Here is a 16,471-nt window from a genome sequence, read left to right on the forward strand (position 1 = left end):
TGGTCTAGTAGACATGGTGGTGTTCCGTCAAAGGCTGCACCCAATGAGCTCAGAGGAACTCCAGTCTTTTTGTGCTTCATTGCTTGTGTGATTCTGTGACTTTATTCTGCTCTAGTGGCACCATAAGCACTCTCCAGGTTTATCCCGTGCTGGAACGTGCTGTGGACATTTGTCATCTTTCTGCCTCTCTCTGCAGCCTCAGGCATGCCATTTCGGAGCTGAACAAGACCAAAGCCTTCATCTGGGCGTGGCAGGCTGCACACATCTGGCACTAGATCCTCCCAGCCGGGATATCCCAAAGGGCCAAAGCCCTGTACCAGCCTCCCTTGTCTGCCGTGCTGCAGTGGCCCTGCACAGCTCACCTTCCATATCCAGCAGCGCCACCCTGACCTGAGCTTCCAAAGCCAGGTTCCTTTCATGCCATGCCATGTCGTCAGCTTCTTGTTTCATATTTTATGGGCACATTTACTGCTCACTAAGGGTAGTACTCGTCACTTGGGTTTACTGGGTCTCATCATGTTGATCTCAGCTTCTCCCATGTCCCTGTGTCATTTTGGATCCCGACCAGTGTCTGATTGTAAATGTTCCCAACATGGTGTCCTCTGAACATTTTCTAGGTATAATCTCTGCTAGTCAGAAGAAACTGATCCTTCTCTCAATATTTCTTTCTTAGTATCTCTTGGAAGTCAAGAATTTTGTAAGAGTCACTTATCTCTGAGATAAAGCCCAGCTTTCTGACAAGTGACGTGTTTGCAGGAGTTATGATTGATAATCTCTCATGATTAGGAGCCTGAAATACAGGTATATATGATGGAAATTAAGGAGCACAGAGGACTGTGGATTAGAAAACACTGCCTTTCTTTGCAGCAGGCAGAAAATAATATTTTCCGTAATTAAAATATGAAATAGCTTTTTTTCTCATATACTTAATGTATATGTATAGAAGTAAAGGAAAACATAAAGTGTAAGAAGGGTGTGGGTATTTTTCAGTGCTCATATCTGATATAGATGTTTTTGTACACTTTGAAATTAGCATGCTACAGATGGAAATGGTGCATATACCTGTGTGCAAAAAATGCTTAGAAAAGCTTTGCATGGCAAATGATACCAAATCACTTAGAGCTCTGCTTCTAGCTGAGAGATATGTCAGTTCTTAACCTTTATTATAATTTACAAATACCATTGAAAGCTGATGTGTATAATTTAGGGAGAAACAAGCTTCTTTGCTGATAAAGGCTTTTAATTAATTAAGAAATAAAGTCCAGAGGCAGACTACTGTTTGTAAGAAATGCCAAAGGCAGAAGACTTACTCATTAGTGCATATTCAGATAAGTCATTTAATGTACACAATAAGCTTCAAAAGCAGCTGGAAGAAAAATTGAATATTTTCATTGCAAAATAATATGCTACATGCAGATGGAAATCTGGTTCATTCAGACTTAGCTGAATGTGCAACATCTGTAGGGATCAGTCTTGAAAAGGCTTGAGAATGTGCTTGAATGTAAGTATGCAAATAGAAATTACTTTTATGCTTACAGCTGATTATGTCCTTAAATCTTTGCATAACCAGAGCCATAGTTTGTTATCAAAGATTACTTACTGACAACATAAATAACATTTTATTTAAATGAACTAATATTGAAATGGATTTGGTTTTGGGTTTCAGTTTAACGATTTCTGCAGTCTTTGGTTGATAGCTTATATGTCACAGTATTTACTAAGCAACATTTTATTTATATGCAGCTATTTTAACCATAGAAATTTAACAGTTAGCTATGTTGAGCATAGGGGTAGTTCAACTAAGGAGCATATACTTTATTTCAGGAAGAAAGAATTCACACTTCTTCTTCCCTAGGAGGAAAAAAAAAGAAGAAAGATTATACATTTTCATTTTGAATGGAGAAAAATATGTTAGAAAAGTAAGTATATGTGGAATGTAGCAGTGTCTTGCTATAGAAACATGCATAACATAAAAATGAGAGAGAAACTTTTCTTTTTCTCTCCCTTTCTGTTCTTATAGATCTGTCCAGTTTTCTTGTAAAGTTTTAACTCTTTTTTATCTATTACATTTTCATGTACTCTAAGCCTTGTGCAAACTTGAATGGTGGTGTGATTTTGAAATCAATGTTGCTTACTTTTTTCAGGTATTAAATGGCTACACAATATATGTCCACAGGAAAATCAGACTAAGATTCAGGCTAAAAATCATCATCAAACTACAGAAATAATTGTTGCCTCATTAGGCCCTGAAGATTAGTATTTTGTAATCTGAAAGAGTATTTATCATTTATATTTATAACTACATATAAATTACAGAGAATTTTGAAGAAAATTGTAGAGAAAGTGTTGGAGCATTTTATTTCAAATATTTATAAATATCAATATGTAATTTCACCAAAGCAAAGTACATGGTTTATTCTATTCTGTGTAAATTCTGCAGCCCACCTCAGCCTCTCTGGTGGGAGTGATTTCTTTCATCTGCGCAAAAAGTGTGCCTCTGACCTCAAAAGAATAAGCAGATATAATAGAAAATGCTACAAAGTCATCTACTTTGTTAACATTGAATGCTCTTTCCCTGCCTCCTGAGACTTCGGTTTGTGTGCAGGTCATGCTTCAATTGCTCAGTTGAGGAAATCACCTCTGAACTAAAGAGAAGCTGTGTCCAAATCTCATCCTTCTCAGAAGATCTGGGGACACTGCAGTGATTTGCCTGAAAGTTTCAAGTGTCTTCTGGCTGTATTCCCCTGGGAGAGACAACTCTGAGAGTCAGAGGCCACTAAAGCTGTGCATTCCAGAGCCCCCTTGAATGGAAGCACTGGGAAGGGTGGTTTACAAGTTTCACAGTAGTGTGATGCCACCTAAAACCATGCCATCTTTCCTGGAAATTCCCAGTGGGATTAGAGAACATAAAGCATTTGTCCTCCCTGCCCCTCTGCCTGGTTCTTCCTTCCACTTATTGAAATGTTTTAAACAAGGAGAGCGCCTTCTTGTGTGTCCTTTTTACAAAACTGGTTGAAGCCCATGAGCAGGATCTTTCTGTGCATGGTCCTGCAAGTTGAACTGCAGCCTCTATTAATAAATACTGTTAATCTGAGCAGACTGCTGCTAATGCAGAAATGTTATGGCAAGGCAACTCTTCCAAGCCCTGGTGGTGATTCTCACTTTGCCCTCCTTTATCATCAACAATAATACGAGCATGCTGTCAAACACTGCTGAAAATTAAAAAAAAAACAAAAACAAAAACAAAAAAAACCCAAAAACATAATGAATAGTGGTAATTCCAGTCCATTCATGATGAGTGAACACAAAGACATGGTTTTTGATGCCAAGACACTGGACTGTGGTTGTGAGGCAATTCTTTTGTGAAGAAATATTTATTATCACATTACCTCATCCCAGCTGTTACTTAAAGATTGGGGGTTTCACAGTTAAATAAGTCAAATCATTTAATATCATCGTGTATGTGTTTTGCAGGCTAGAACATTGATTGTTTATGTTTTCCATAACACTTGTGTTTTTCTCAATGTGTCCTTTCTGAGAAGGCAGTCTTGTATACACCATGAATGAATCTTGTTCCAGCTAAAGTTTATTGCAATGTAAACACCTCTTATGAAGAAGTGTGTTCTCTGTGAAAGCAGAAATAATGAACTTACCACTTAAAAATTCTGCTTATACAATTGGAGTGCTTTCCCAGCTATGTATTCGATGAACTCAGGACTCTTGGGATCTAAGTTGGGAGGAACTTTAATGGTGAAAGTAGGTGAAGTCAGAACGTTCACATCTACCACAGTTTCATCTTTACTGGAGGGATCCCCAGGTACCACCTAGAAGAGATCAGTACTTTAGACACCACAAACTACTGTGTGCTTTCAGTTTTGTTTATACCTGCTGTGCCCACTCTCTTTAATAGGGGAAAATTAAAGGGGAATATTTTAGACTTGTCTACTTTCTTTAAATTGCTTTCTTCTGAAAAGACAGTGGGTGTCTGAATTTATGTAGGTGGTGGAAAGAGCTGACATGGCACTGCCAAGACCATATCAAAGAACTGCATGTTAATATTTATATCATGAGCTACAGCTATAAAGAACTTCTGTTCTCCTAATGAAAACTTCTCAGCTGTCCTACTAAATTCAATACATTTGTGTGATTGAATTTATTCATTCCTGTGTGTTTTTCTAAACCAGACTTAGTTCTGTAGCTTTATTTTCCTAGAAAAGATATCTAATCTCAGACTCAGTTGGGAAAGTGTGCCTGTCTCCTGTTCCTATTTTGTGCTTTTTTTTTCGGTGGATTGTACTATCATTTTCTGTAAAGTTCTGGTAGTAATAGTAGTAATTGGCTATATATGAGTGGAGTTAGAAGAGAGAATAAGATTTGTCCCTTGCCGAGGAAAATTGATTGAATTTACCTTGGATGTATCTTTGTGTGTGAGACACAATCAATAATTATGTATTTACTGAAATATTGACCGATGCTGTCAAGCGTGTGCAGCTTCCATTGCAAAAATCTGTATAATATTTGCCTTCTTTGAACTTTGGAATATGTAAGTACAGACACGGACAGCTAGACATTCATCGATCCAATGTGGATGTGTTAGTCACTGGTGCAGTGCAATTTATCTGGGAAGGTAATCTGAGGCCAGTCAAAGCTGCTAGTGTCAATTTACTCTTATCAGACAGTGATTCAGGTTAGCTTGTCAGCCATCCATCAGACTAAAAGGATTTAGAGGAAAATAGTTTCTAATCTCAGGAGTTTCAGCTCATTGAGGGATTACCAAGCACACACAAATTCAAGATGAGTAGGGAAGTCATGTTGTAGAGCCAAACATTACACATGTATCAACATCCACAGCCTCCAGGAGCGTAAACATGAGCAAAATGCAGTTTAAAGACAGTAACAGCTCCCTTCAGAAGACAACCCTTACCTTAACTATGTTGAAAATGTTTTCTGGTCCAATGGTCATGTTGGATAACTCAGACACCCACCCAAACCTTTCTTTCATTTTGTTCAGCAAGTAGGAAGTGTCCTCCGTGTGATGCCGAACCACCTGGAGAATCTGCTCGTACTGCTCCCCTGAGAGATTAACCAGCTTAAAGGCTTCATCAAACTTTATGTGCAGCTCAGGAACGTTTGGGCAATCTGTTAGAAAAGACAGTGTTATGTCTTGTACTTCATCTTTTCTGTCTGAAGAAATGAAAACTGTAAAAAAGCCTAGTGAGGGGGCATGGTTTGGATGGATCTTTAAATAATGCTGAAAAAGGAGAATAATTTTTGCTTACTGATTACGGTAGATTTAGTTTAGACTCAATGACTAAATGAGTGCATTATCCCATTTGTTGTATTAAAGTAATTTAGCAAGTTTATATAATATAAGGTTTATATAATATTTCATGGCAATAGGTTTTCTGTTAATGCTAAATAAAATCTGGTAAATTTTATATATAGCAACTTCATAGTCTTCTTATACGTTATTTTCTTTTATTGGCTCATATTCTATTATGAATCTATCCAAGGTGTATAGACTGCAAGGCAGGGCTGAGGCAGTAAAGTTCCTTCCACTGTAAGAGAAGTTTTAAGTCCACATGAGGAAGCTTAACATATTTAAGTCTGTGGGTCCTGATGAATCCAGTGGGAATTGGCTGATGTAGCCACACTCCATGATATTTGAAAAGTCATGGAAGAGAGGTGAAGTCTCTGGTGACTTGGAAAATGGAAATATTTCACTGATTTTTTAAAAAAGGGTTGTAAGAATGACCCTGAGGACTACACTCCCTTAGCCTCACCTCTGTGCCTGGAAAGATCATGGAACAGATCCTCAAGAAGCTCTGCTTAGGAACATGAAAAATAGGGAGGCAATTCAGGACAACCAGCAGATCTTCACCAAGGGCAAGTCCTGCCTGACCAGTCAGTGGCCTCCTATGATGGAGTGATTCCATGAAGAAGGAGTGGAGAAGGAAAGGGTTGGAGAAGTCATTTATCTGTACTTCTGTAAGGCCATTGACGCGGTCCCCCACAACATCCTTCTCCCTAAATTGCAGAGATAAGGATTTGATGGGTGGAATGTCTGGTGGATGAAGAATTGTGTGGATGGTCATACCCAGAGGGTAGTGGTCTATGGCTTCATGCCCAGAAAGACATAATGGACAAGTGGTGTCCCTTAGGAGTCTGTATTGTGTCCAGTACTGTCTTCATCAATGGCATGGACAGGGAGATGGAGTGCACCCTTGGCGGTCTCACAGATGACACCAAGCTGAGTGGTGTGGTTGACACACCCAGGGGATGGGATGCCATGCAGAGAGACCTGGACAAGCTCATGAAGTGGGCCCAGGCGAACCTCATGAGGTTCAGCAAGGCCACGTGCAAGGTGCTGCACCTGGCTTTGGCAATTCCTGCTATCAACCCAGGCTGGAAGATGAACAGATTGAGAGCTGCCCTGCCAAGAAGGACTTAAGGGTGCTGGTGGATGAAAAGCTGGACATGAACTGGCTGTGTTTGCTCACACCCCAGAAAGCCAAACACATCCTGGGCTGCATCAAAAGAATTGTGGCCAGCAGGTTGAGGGAGGTGATTTTGCCCCCATACTCTTCTCTCATAAGACCCCTAAAGTACTTAATCCAGGTCTGGATTCCTGTGTGGGTGTGGCACAGCCTGGTTTTAGGTAACAGGGGGCCACAAAGATGGCTCCTGTGAGAAGCTGCTGGAAGTTTCCTACCATGTCTGGCAGATCCAATGGTTGATGGCTCTGAAGATGGCCAAAACTGGGCCAATGAGCGAGGTTGGTGATGGCTCTGTGATGACATACTTAAGAAGAAAATAAAAAAGTCACAGGGTTTTTCTTCTTGTCAGAGAAGAGGAGGAGATGAGAACATGTGAGGGAAACAACATGGAGACACCAAGGTCAGTGGAGAAGGAGGGGGAGGAGCTGCTCCAGGCACCAGAGCCAAGATTCAAAGAAAATCTCGGTGATGAACTGACCAAAACCCCATGCCATTCGCTGTTGGTGGGAAGGAGGGAGGGGCTGGGGAGAGAAGGTGTTTTTAGGGCTTATTTTACTTCTCATTACCCTCCTCCAATTCTGTTAGTAATAAATTTCACTTCACAACAAAATTTGAGCCTTTTTTGGCCTTTAAATATTTCTCCCAGTCCTTATCTCACTCACGAAGCCTTCATTAATTTTTTTCTTTTTCCTCCTTTGCCCGGCTGTGGCAGGGGAGGGTGAGCAAGCAATTCTCGTGGATGTCTGGCATTGGGCCAGTGTCAAACCTCCTCAGCACAGAATGGCATGGACCTGTTGGAGCAAATCCAGAGGAGAGCCAAAAAACTGTTAGAGTCTGGGTCCATCCTATTTATTAGGATGGACCGAGGGAGCTGGGGTTATTCAGCCTGGAGAAGAGAAGTCTCTGGGGACACTTATTGCCTGTAAGAAAGATGGGAACAAGAGGTAATGGTTTTGAATTGAAAGAGGGTGGATTTAGATTACATGTAAGCAAGAAGCTTTTACAATAAGGGTGGTGAAACACTGAAACAAGTTGCCTAGAGAGCAGATAGATGTCCCATCCTTGGAAACATTTAAGGTCAGATTGTGTGGCGCTTGGAGCAACATGATCTTGATGAAGATGTCCCTGCTGATTTCTGGGGGGTTTGTCATCTAGACCAAGGTCCCTTTAACCCCAATTTATTATATGATTCTGTGATAGAGGTTATTACAAGAAAACCTGTATTCGTATTAAGACCTAATATTTATCTTACAATAGCTAGACAGTAGTATGAGACTAGAACCATCTGCCACAAATTCAGAACGGAAGATTGCTGGTTTTCTTCTTTACTAAAATATGGATTTTAAACAAAAAAAATTCTATACAATAATTGCTCTGTAAAAATTCAATTTTTTTGCTGTCAAACTGGATTATCAAGGGGCACCTTCAAGGTGATGGTACAGTAACAAACTAGTATCTGTAGTACATGGGTGTAGATAAAAAGATAAGTGGTCGGATATTCTTTTAAAAGGGTTTCATTGCTCATTGATGTTTGCCACACTGGAGATACGTTTCTTTGTCACATTGGAGATATTCTGAAGACATTTATGTTTAAGCATATTCCTTGGATTTGAAGATCTAAATAATTCTGGAAAGGCAGATATGCTATGCTGCAGCGGGAGTCCTGACAGCAGTTCTAGGTGATCTGAAGGTTTTTCAGGTGCACACGGATGGTGCCGACAGAGCTCTGCCATCTCCTTCTATACTGACATCAAGTCCCCTTTTTGTCCTTCATGTCAGTTCTATTTGCAGACAGGGTTCAACAAAAAGTAATTACAGGCTTTTCAGCACTTGCTTTCATTGCGAAGAGCTGAATGATACCTGAGGTTACACCTGCTTGTCAGCCGGAGAAGTGACTGTCAGGAGTTTGAGCTTCTCCTCGCTTTCTGCTCAGCACTGCTGCACCCAGGCAGGATCGAATGCTGCCTGGCATCTTGCTTCTCTGCAGGACTGCAGCTCTAACAAAATACCTATATATTTTGTTATAGGCTGTGGGACGTCTCGAGCACCAGCGGTATGTTAAGAACTGAGCTATACTGACACTCTGTGGAGACAGTGGGGAAAGCTAAATTGAAATCATCTGGAATGAGGAATGGTTATTGTAGCCGTGGTTACAGTAAAAACTCAGTGACTATGTTAAATGTTAATTCCAGTAGAAAATTAAAACCTCAAAATCTATAAACCAGTCATCAATGCATTACAGAAAGAAAAAGAAAAAAAAGGCAAATAGTTATTTACCATGGAAAAGATTGTCTTGACATTTCTGGCATCTCTCATGAAACTGTGGGCATCCAGAGGAGTTCTCCCGGAGCTCCCTGCACTGAAGTCTCTGGCGCCCTGACACAATTTTTGAAAACATGCCACTTCTGTCAGGATCTAGAATGAAGTCATAGTATTTTTAGAGTGCTGTTAAACTTAGAGTCTTTATAAGTATGCATTCATTACCGAGCCTGAGTGCTGGAATACAATTTCTTGTCTTTAATCCAAAGTATTTTGCATAAATTCGCTTCCCTACCCCTCCATTTCCCCTGCCTCCCCAAAAATAAAAGGAATAAATTATTAAAAAGTAGAAGTCAGGAGAAGATTCAAATCGTGTTTCTTTCAAGGAATTCATGTTGTAGTATATTCCTTTATAAAGACTTAGGAGTGTATTCTCCAGACATAACCAAACAACTGCTAATATTAATACACAATATTTCTATAACATGTGAGTCCTGGTAAGATCTTTTTGGCCCTTAGAAGTCAAGGCGTTTCATAATCACTTACAGTTACATGAGAACAAAGTACTCAAGTCTGTTTCTGAGATAACAGGGCTTATGATATAGAGAAAAATTAAAAAACACTGTTCAAGAGTCACTTAACTTTGTATTTCCTGATGATCACGTAATGTTTATGCACCTGCCACTCAGAGTTATGGCATGTGCTCACTGTGATTTCCCTGTAGACAAGGACCAGCATATATTTGTCCTGTTTGTAATAGTCAAATATGAGACTTATTTGTATTCTAAAAGTCGGCCAGGGTCCTTTCCCTTCACTGAGTGTCATCGCCAATGGTATGCCCAGAATTTTCTGGTCACTGGAAAACCTGATGGCTGGTCTTTGATTAGCTGGTATTTGATTGTCAAATTACATTGCTGCTGTAGCCTCCAACGGGACTTGCAGCTGTCAAGCTGAACTTAACATCATTTGGCAAGGGCAGGGATATGCCTTGACATCTCACAGAATTACCCTAACTTTTTAGAATTGGTGTATCATCTCAATAAGAGATTATACAAATCATATCCTGAAAAATGCTGAGATTAAATCTGTCAGTCAGCCTTATGAAAACCTGCATCCACCCCGAATTTAAGTCCTCCTGAGGCGCTCCTACAAATGCTTTGAGAATTGCCATTAAAATCAGGCTGTGTAGTACCCCTAAGTCCCCCTGCAACATTTCTCTGAGATTTCTAGGTGACTTCTATTTGTTCATTTAACTGATAGCTATCCTTGACCCATAGCCTCCAGAGTTTCCTTACATATCTCACACTCACATACTGGAAACTGAGTAATTCGCTGTAGTTTAGCCATCCCAAGGGGGTTGATGTCATTGACAGTGCAGTCAATTTTCATCTTCTAACACTTGCCTTTGGTTTGTTCTGGCACATCTCTTCTGTAATCTCTGTATTCATCAAACACATCGGTGATCACCTCACTGACACCTTCGAACACCGTCCTGCTGAAATCAAAAACTATCTGTAAGAAGCCTGGCATGCCCCAGCCTCTCTGGGAGCCTTCACTTCTGGTGGTGACCTCGGGTAAAGCTGGCATGCTGGGGGACTCACTGAACTCCAGGTCAGACATGAAATAAGTCTGAAAAGACTGGTCAAATTCTTTTTGCATGTGCTTGAAAAAAATGAAACTTCTGTCAAATATTGAGCCCACATCTGATAATAGCTGGCTAAATAAATCTTCCATCTTTAATAGCTGGGTATCCTCTTTCTCAGGCTTTTCATTAGACTGGATGTCTCTTCCTTGCTCCTCATGAAAAGTAAATATGAGTGGAGGTATTTTCCTCAAAAAGTCTTCAACCTGAGTATAAGAAGGAGACAGATCAGGAGACAGACAAGTTATCAGTTTCTCATCTCTCAGGTAAGTGTCTCTAATTTTTGTCTTTCAAATACTCACAGAAACAATGCTCTCTTAATAGCTGCCAGCACAGTGTATTCTCTGAAATAATTTAAGATGTGCATTCAATCTAAATCATTAGATTAGTTCCAAATCAGATCTGGAGTAAAAATTCTGCCAGTTGCCCTTTAACCTGTGGGGGCTCAAAGTTATTGTCAGCATTTGGATTTCTTCCAACAGGCACCTTGGACTTCATGTTGTAAAGATGTGAGATGCATTTCTGTCTGCTTATGTGTGGTGTAGTGAGCAGAATGTGATTGTTCTCACCTTGATTTGTAAAAAGCCTCCCCTCTCTCACCCCTGGGCAAATCCTCATGTCCTTGTGTGAGTGGAAACCAGCAAAATCAATAAAGCAGTGGATCTGAGTCCATGGTTTCACCATGTAGGAGGCCAAGTGTCAATTCTGCTATTACAGAGTTCCAGTTCCTGGGTCTCGGCCACTGGTTCCCTGCTCCCCACTCCAAGGCGCTGCTTTGGCCTGAGCCAATGGAGTGGCTTTTTGAGCCACACTCCATGGCATTAGAAAATGGGCAAGGGTTAAGAAGCACCTTGCTAAAACACACATATATAGATATAGATACAGATAGATATACATAAAGACAGTTATATATATCAATTAAAAAAAACCCAAAACCCCAAATCGTCAGCTTGATCTGACCACTAGTGCAGCTTAGAAGGAAGGTGAAGTGTGAAACTGCAGGAACAGCCTAAGCAAGTATTGCTCCTGCTGTCTGTATGTCCTCAGCTACAGCTATCATCTTTGTCTTTTTTTCTTTTCTTTCTTTTTTTTTTTTTTTTTAATAATAACTTATGTCGTAACACAGCTCTTACTTTGAATGCTTCAAATAAACCAAATAATTGATGGGGGACATGACCAAGAGGGTCAAAGACAGGGACAATGCAATATATAACTTTTACTGCAGTAGTTGCAGCATCTGCAGAATCTTGAAAATCCAAAACATTTATATGAGCTACCCATTAGTGATACCTAAAAAGCTAAAAGTATCACAAATAGTTTTAAATTTAATATCTTCCATATTTTAACCTGAATTATTTTAAGAATATGCACAAATATTAAACACCTGTGCTCTAAGTCCTGTCTGAAACACTATGTTTAATGTTTTTGTATTTTTCAGTACATGGGGGGGTGAAAGCTAGGGAATGTGTCTAACATTTTAGTAGAAGCAATTACAGTTTTGCTTCAGAAGTTTGTTGCACTTAAAGCGTATGCCCAAACAAAAAAATGTGATTACAATTGTTAAACTTTGTAGTAATAATGGGCCAGTCAGGAAGCCATATTTTATTTCTAGTAGAGTTAGGGGGATCTCCTTTTCTGAGAGGTTCCTTTATTATAAGAGGTTAAGCATTTTAAAGTTTTGTTTGTTACTTAAAGAGTTTATTTAAGATAAATACAGGAAAGAATGGTGTAATAAGTAGGTGATTTTTTTCCCCCCGTGTAATTTTGCTAACTACATCTACACTTTTAACTTTGCTGATTTTTGGATGGACCGTAAAGAATCTATATGGTATTTTTCACAAATAGTTATTGAGCATCTTAATGCAAGTCCCACTGTGACAGAACACATTTTATATCTGGAATGAATCTGTTGGAGTTAGGGGAGTCATCAGTTTCCATGGAATCTTGCCAGGGTGCAACTGAACTCATTTTGGCTCAGCATTCCATGACCATAATCACATGTAATCTCTACCATATAACTTCATATTTCCAGACCCTCCAAATCAGATTAATTTTAGTAAGCTGATGTAACTGGCAGACCTAGGTATTGCGAAAATAAGATGTGCTGTCTCTTTGGGTGAACTCAACAGTGTTCTCCAGATGAAAAGTTTCTTCCTACCTTTCTCTTAAAGGTTGACACACCATGTTTGCAAGTTGTGTAATATCTCATGCAGGTACTTTCTAAACAAGATTCACATTCATCCCATAGATTTTTCAAGGATACTTGACATTGTCTTTCCTCTTCTTCCAGTCTTGCCTTTACTTCATCCATAAGTCGCAAGGCTTGCTAAATAAGGAAAAAGATTCAGTTGAGGGCAATTTTCAGATTAGTATTCTAAGTACTTACCCCGGTGTTCATCACTTATTTTGGCTCTTTATGGCTCTTTTTTTTTGCTAATCCCTAACCACTAGGCTAGGTTGCCTTCTCAGCTGCAGTCACATATGGAGGGGACTGAAAATTGAAAACCTTTTCCTTATAGGGTTTTTCTGATGTTGTTCTCTCAGGGGGCACAGCCTACAGAAACAAATGGATCTCTAAAGTCTAACAGGATTTTTGATGTTAAGAAAAAAACCTCACACATCATTCTGTGTAAGAATTCAGCCTCCCACATGGTCATGTGTTCAACTTCTGTTATTTTTTCTCTGTATCATCTGAACAGTATTCATCTGTCCCACAAACAGTCCTTTTCTGTTGCATTTCTCTACCTTTAAGGGATTGATATTTCATTAGGGTAGGTCCTTGCCATAAAGTCTGTCTTATGCAGAAATATATAACAGTATAGCATCTCTGCTGTTTGTGAGTGTACTAATCAAAAGGCTGTAGTAAGGGGATTTTTTCCTGCTCTTGTGGAAGTGTGAGTCACTCCTTCCATACTGAAGGGCAACAAGATGCATTTCACAATGCTGCTTCTATTTGCTTCATCAGTTAGGGCACAAAGCTGAGTAGATCAGAAGCAGTATTTTTGGAATAGACCTGACAATGGAAAGAGAAAAGTTCTTCCTATTGGAGTAGATAACACATCATCAATTTCTCTCTCCAATTGCAACATATTTCAATAGTTTTCATTTCCAAACAATGTTCCAAGTTCTCTCTAAGTATGACAGAAACCTTTTAACTGATGGGGCTTATTCCTTTTTGTCAGCATTCCAATAGGGAAGAGACTCACATAAAAGAAAACTTGCGTCAGAATGTGCTTGAGGGAGAAAATGACTGCAGTTTTCATAATCTCTGTTCAGTTATTTTCTGATCTTTCTAATACATTTATTCAGTGTTTTATGAACTCTCACTGTGAATGTAAGTCCTGTGTAAATTAAATCATCCAGTAAGATCTAACAAGAATGTTGACTGTGGGAGTGCACTGGTGTTCCTTAAGATGTTAGAAAGCTATCAGGTACTGTTTTAGTTTAAACTAACTACCAGATGTTGGGCCAGGAGAGAATTTTCCTTCAACTTTATTGAAACAAAGTTAGGATATTTGTGTTTTTTTAAATGTAGAGTTTCTTCAGATCATCTGAGCACACAGCTCTGAGCCTAGTCATTGCACTAAGACATTGGAAATTTCCCTGATTCACTGTACTTTGTTTAGAGCACATTATCATTTGTGGCCTTGATACTCTCCTGCAGGTCTGAAGTTTGCAGAGCAAGCTGGAGAACATCTTGTGGCCCCAGGAGTATAGAAATATGGAGGGCAGAGCTGCTGGACCTTGTGCACAAAACACTGTTCTGTGTGGCCTGCAGTTCCCTTGGTGTGAATTCAGTGAAGCAGGGGATTTTAGAAACAAGCAGTATTGCAATTTTCCTCTGCTAGTGAGACAAAGGGGCAGAAGCAGATTTTGTCTCAATCCTGTGACTGCGTGAAAAGATGTACACTGCTTGTTTTGTGCATACAGTTTGGTTTACCTTCTTCCCAGAATAAACATAAAACCCCCACAAATGCATTTATGTTACCTGTTTTTCTTCACTGCTCTTCTTCAAGGTTTTCATCAGATCTCTGTGCTTATCTTCATTTCTTTCCATCATAATTTTCATCTGCTTAATACCAATCAAAGCTTTCTTTACCTCTTCATCCACATACTTCTCTCCAACTTCAGATAATTCTAAAAAAAGCCAAATTATACAGTGACTTAATCAGATTTTAACACTATTGCAAATTGTCATGCACTGATGATGGAGAATGAAATAGCTCTATGTTTCCCTACAGTGGCAGAGCCAAATCTGAGATAGCGAACGCTGAATGACACTGAGCCAAGACAATTTCCATCAGATAAGCATCCAGCCCAGAGCTTTTGCAAGGATCAGCTGTATGTAACTCAAAAGATATATTCAACTGTCCCACTGCTGAATACTGAATCCCAGAACAATTGGGGCTGGTACCTCTGGAGATCATTGAGTCTGCCCCCCTCTGCCCCTTTCAAAGCAGGGTCAATTACATCAGGTTGCACAGGACATCACCCTGGGTTTTTAATATCACCAAGGATCGCTCATCAGTTTTCTAATAACATAACCTTTATATTTATCCTTGATCTGGTAGAAGCCTGTGACAGGTTCCCTCTGCATTTTGAAAATGTAGAATACAAGTGCATTCAACCTGTTTTCATAAAAATACAATTTCTAGACTTCTTGTGAAGTAATGACCAGTAGAGTTTTGGTGAAAACCTGGCCTGGCCCATGCATTGCACCTTCAGGCTCTGCATGATTGCCTGTCCTTTATCTGTTTATTTGTTTTCTTTGTGGAAATACCCTGACTATCACTGCTACTATAGAAAATTAGTAAAATCTTCTCGCCTTGAGACTGCCAAAAACACATTGATCACTTCTTCCTTTATATCTTTCTTCCTCACCCCTAACTTTTTCTTTATTACAGAATTCTTGTCAACATAGACTGAAGCACAGGATTTTTTTGATGGCTGATCCTCTTTCTCTCCACAAAATAAAGCCATGCTTTGAGAGGGGTGTGTGTGTGTGTGTGTGTGTGCACAATAGCTGCTACTTTCTAAATTAAGTAATTTTCTTTTCAGTTGTTTGTAAAAGCCACCTTTTTCAGTGAAGTATGTAAGTGTAGAGGAAATATTTTCAAAGATTATTTGAACAAACAAAATAGTTCAAAATCTGTTGAACTGAATTTTGGGTTTAGTTTCTATTCTGATGATCTACAAGGAACCAAATAACCTATAAAAATCCTGTAAATACTTTTTTTCTTTTGGGAGGTGATGCTTATCTGTTAATCCCTTTACTTTCTCATCCTGCTTGTTCTTATCTTCCTATTGTGTGTGTGTAGGCATGCAGTCAACTTTATTATGGTTTCTAAGCTCCACACTTGCAAGTGGGAGTTGTTGATGCCAGTGAGTGTGGAAGTCAAGATGCTCTACCCAGCTGGAGACCTAGGCCTGGGGGATTCCAGCACATCCCGGCAGGAAAAGCATACATACGCTTGAGGTTGTCCCGGAGATTCATCTCCTCCTGCTTCGTCGGTGCACACTGGTGGCCACTCAGACACAGCACATGTATTATAAATATCCAGGAGAACCTCATGTTCTTTCTGTTCAAGAAAAAGTTCGGTGCAGTAACATGTAAGCATTGTCAGGAAGCTCAGATGTCTAGGTCTACTAAGTAAATATAAATACTGACTATAATACCAGGTATTTTACAAGATCCCGTTAATTTTTTCTCTAACTATGGTTTCTGATATGTATAGCATGCACCTAGGTGCTGCTCTTTGTGAAAATACATGAGTAAGAAGCTTGACCTCATTTGTAATTACTTATTTAGATTAATTAGATGAGTTCCACTGAGTTTGCACAGTGGTTAACAGAATCAGGAAATATATATATAAAATCAAAAGCTGCTGGTGTCCAGTCTGTCCCTTTTCTACTTTGTGAAACACACCAATTGCTGATCTCATATCGTGTCCTTAGTTCATATTATAAATACATTCATGCTAAACACTATTGCCAGTTTTAAAGAGGGAAGTTTCTGTAATGTTGTTCCCTTTTTTGTAAACATGCAATTCCTTTCAGTGTCCTTCAGAATAAG

At 39.5% G+C, this 16,471-nt stretch overlaps 1 protein-coding gene across 1 annotated transcript; it reads right to left on the minus strand.

The window, feature by feature from the left end:
- Positions 1-1,789: 1,789 nt before the first annotated feature.
- CLUL1 (clusterin like 1) lies at positions 1,790-15,970 on the minus strand. The gene is made up of 8 exons (XM_041399383.1): positions 15,868-15,970; positions 14,387-14,535; positions 12,557-12,724; positions 10,154-10,604; positions 8,775-8,912; positions 4,925-5,139; positions 3,654-3,824; positions 1,790-1,851 (listed from the first exon to the last, which is right to left on the minus strand). The coding sequence occupies exons 1-7, from the start codon at positions 15,968-15,970 to the stop codon at positions 3,657-3,659; spliced, it is 1,392 nt and encodes a 463-aa protein (XP_041255317.1). The 3' UTR covers positions 1,790-1,851; positions 3,654-3,656.
- Positions 15,971-16,471: the final 501 nt, after the last annotated feature.

Source organism: Onychostruthus taczanowskii, unplaced genomic scaffold, assembly GCF_017590055.1.
Source record: "Onychostruthus taczanowskii isolate IOZ18803 unplaced genomic scaffold, ASM1759005v1 scaffold16, whole genome shotgun sequence".
Taxonomy (NCBI): domain Eukaryota; kingdom Metazoa; phylum Chordata; class Aves; order Passeriformes; family Passeridae; genus Onychostruthus; species Onychostruthus taczanowskii.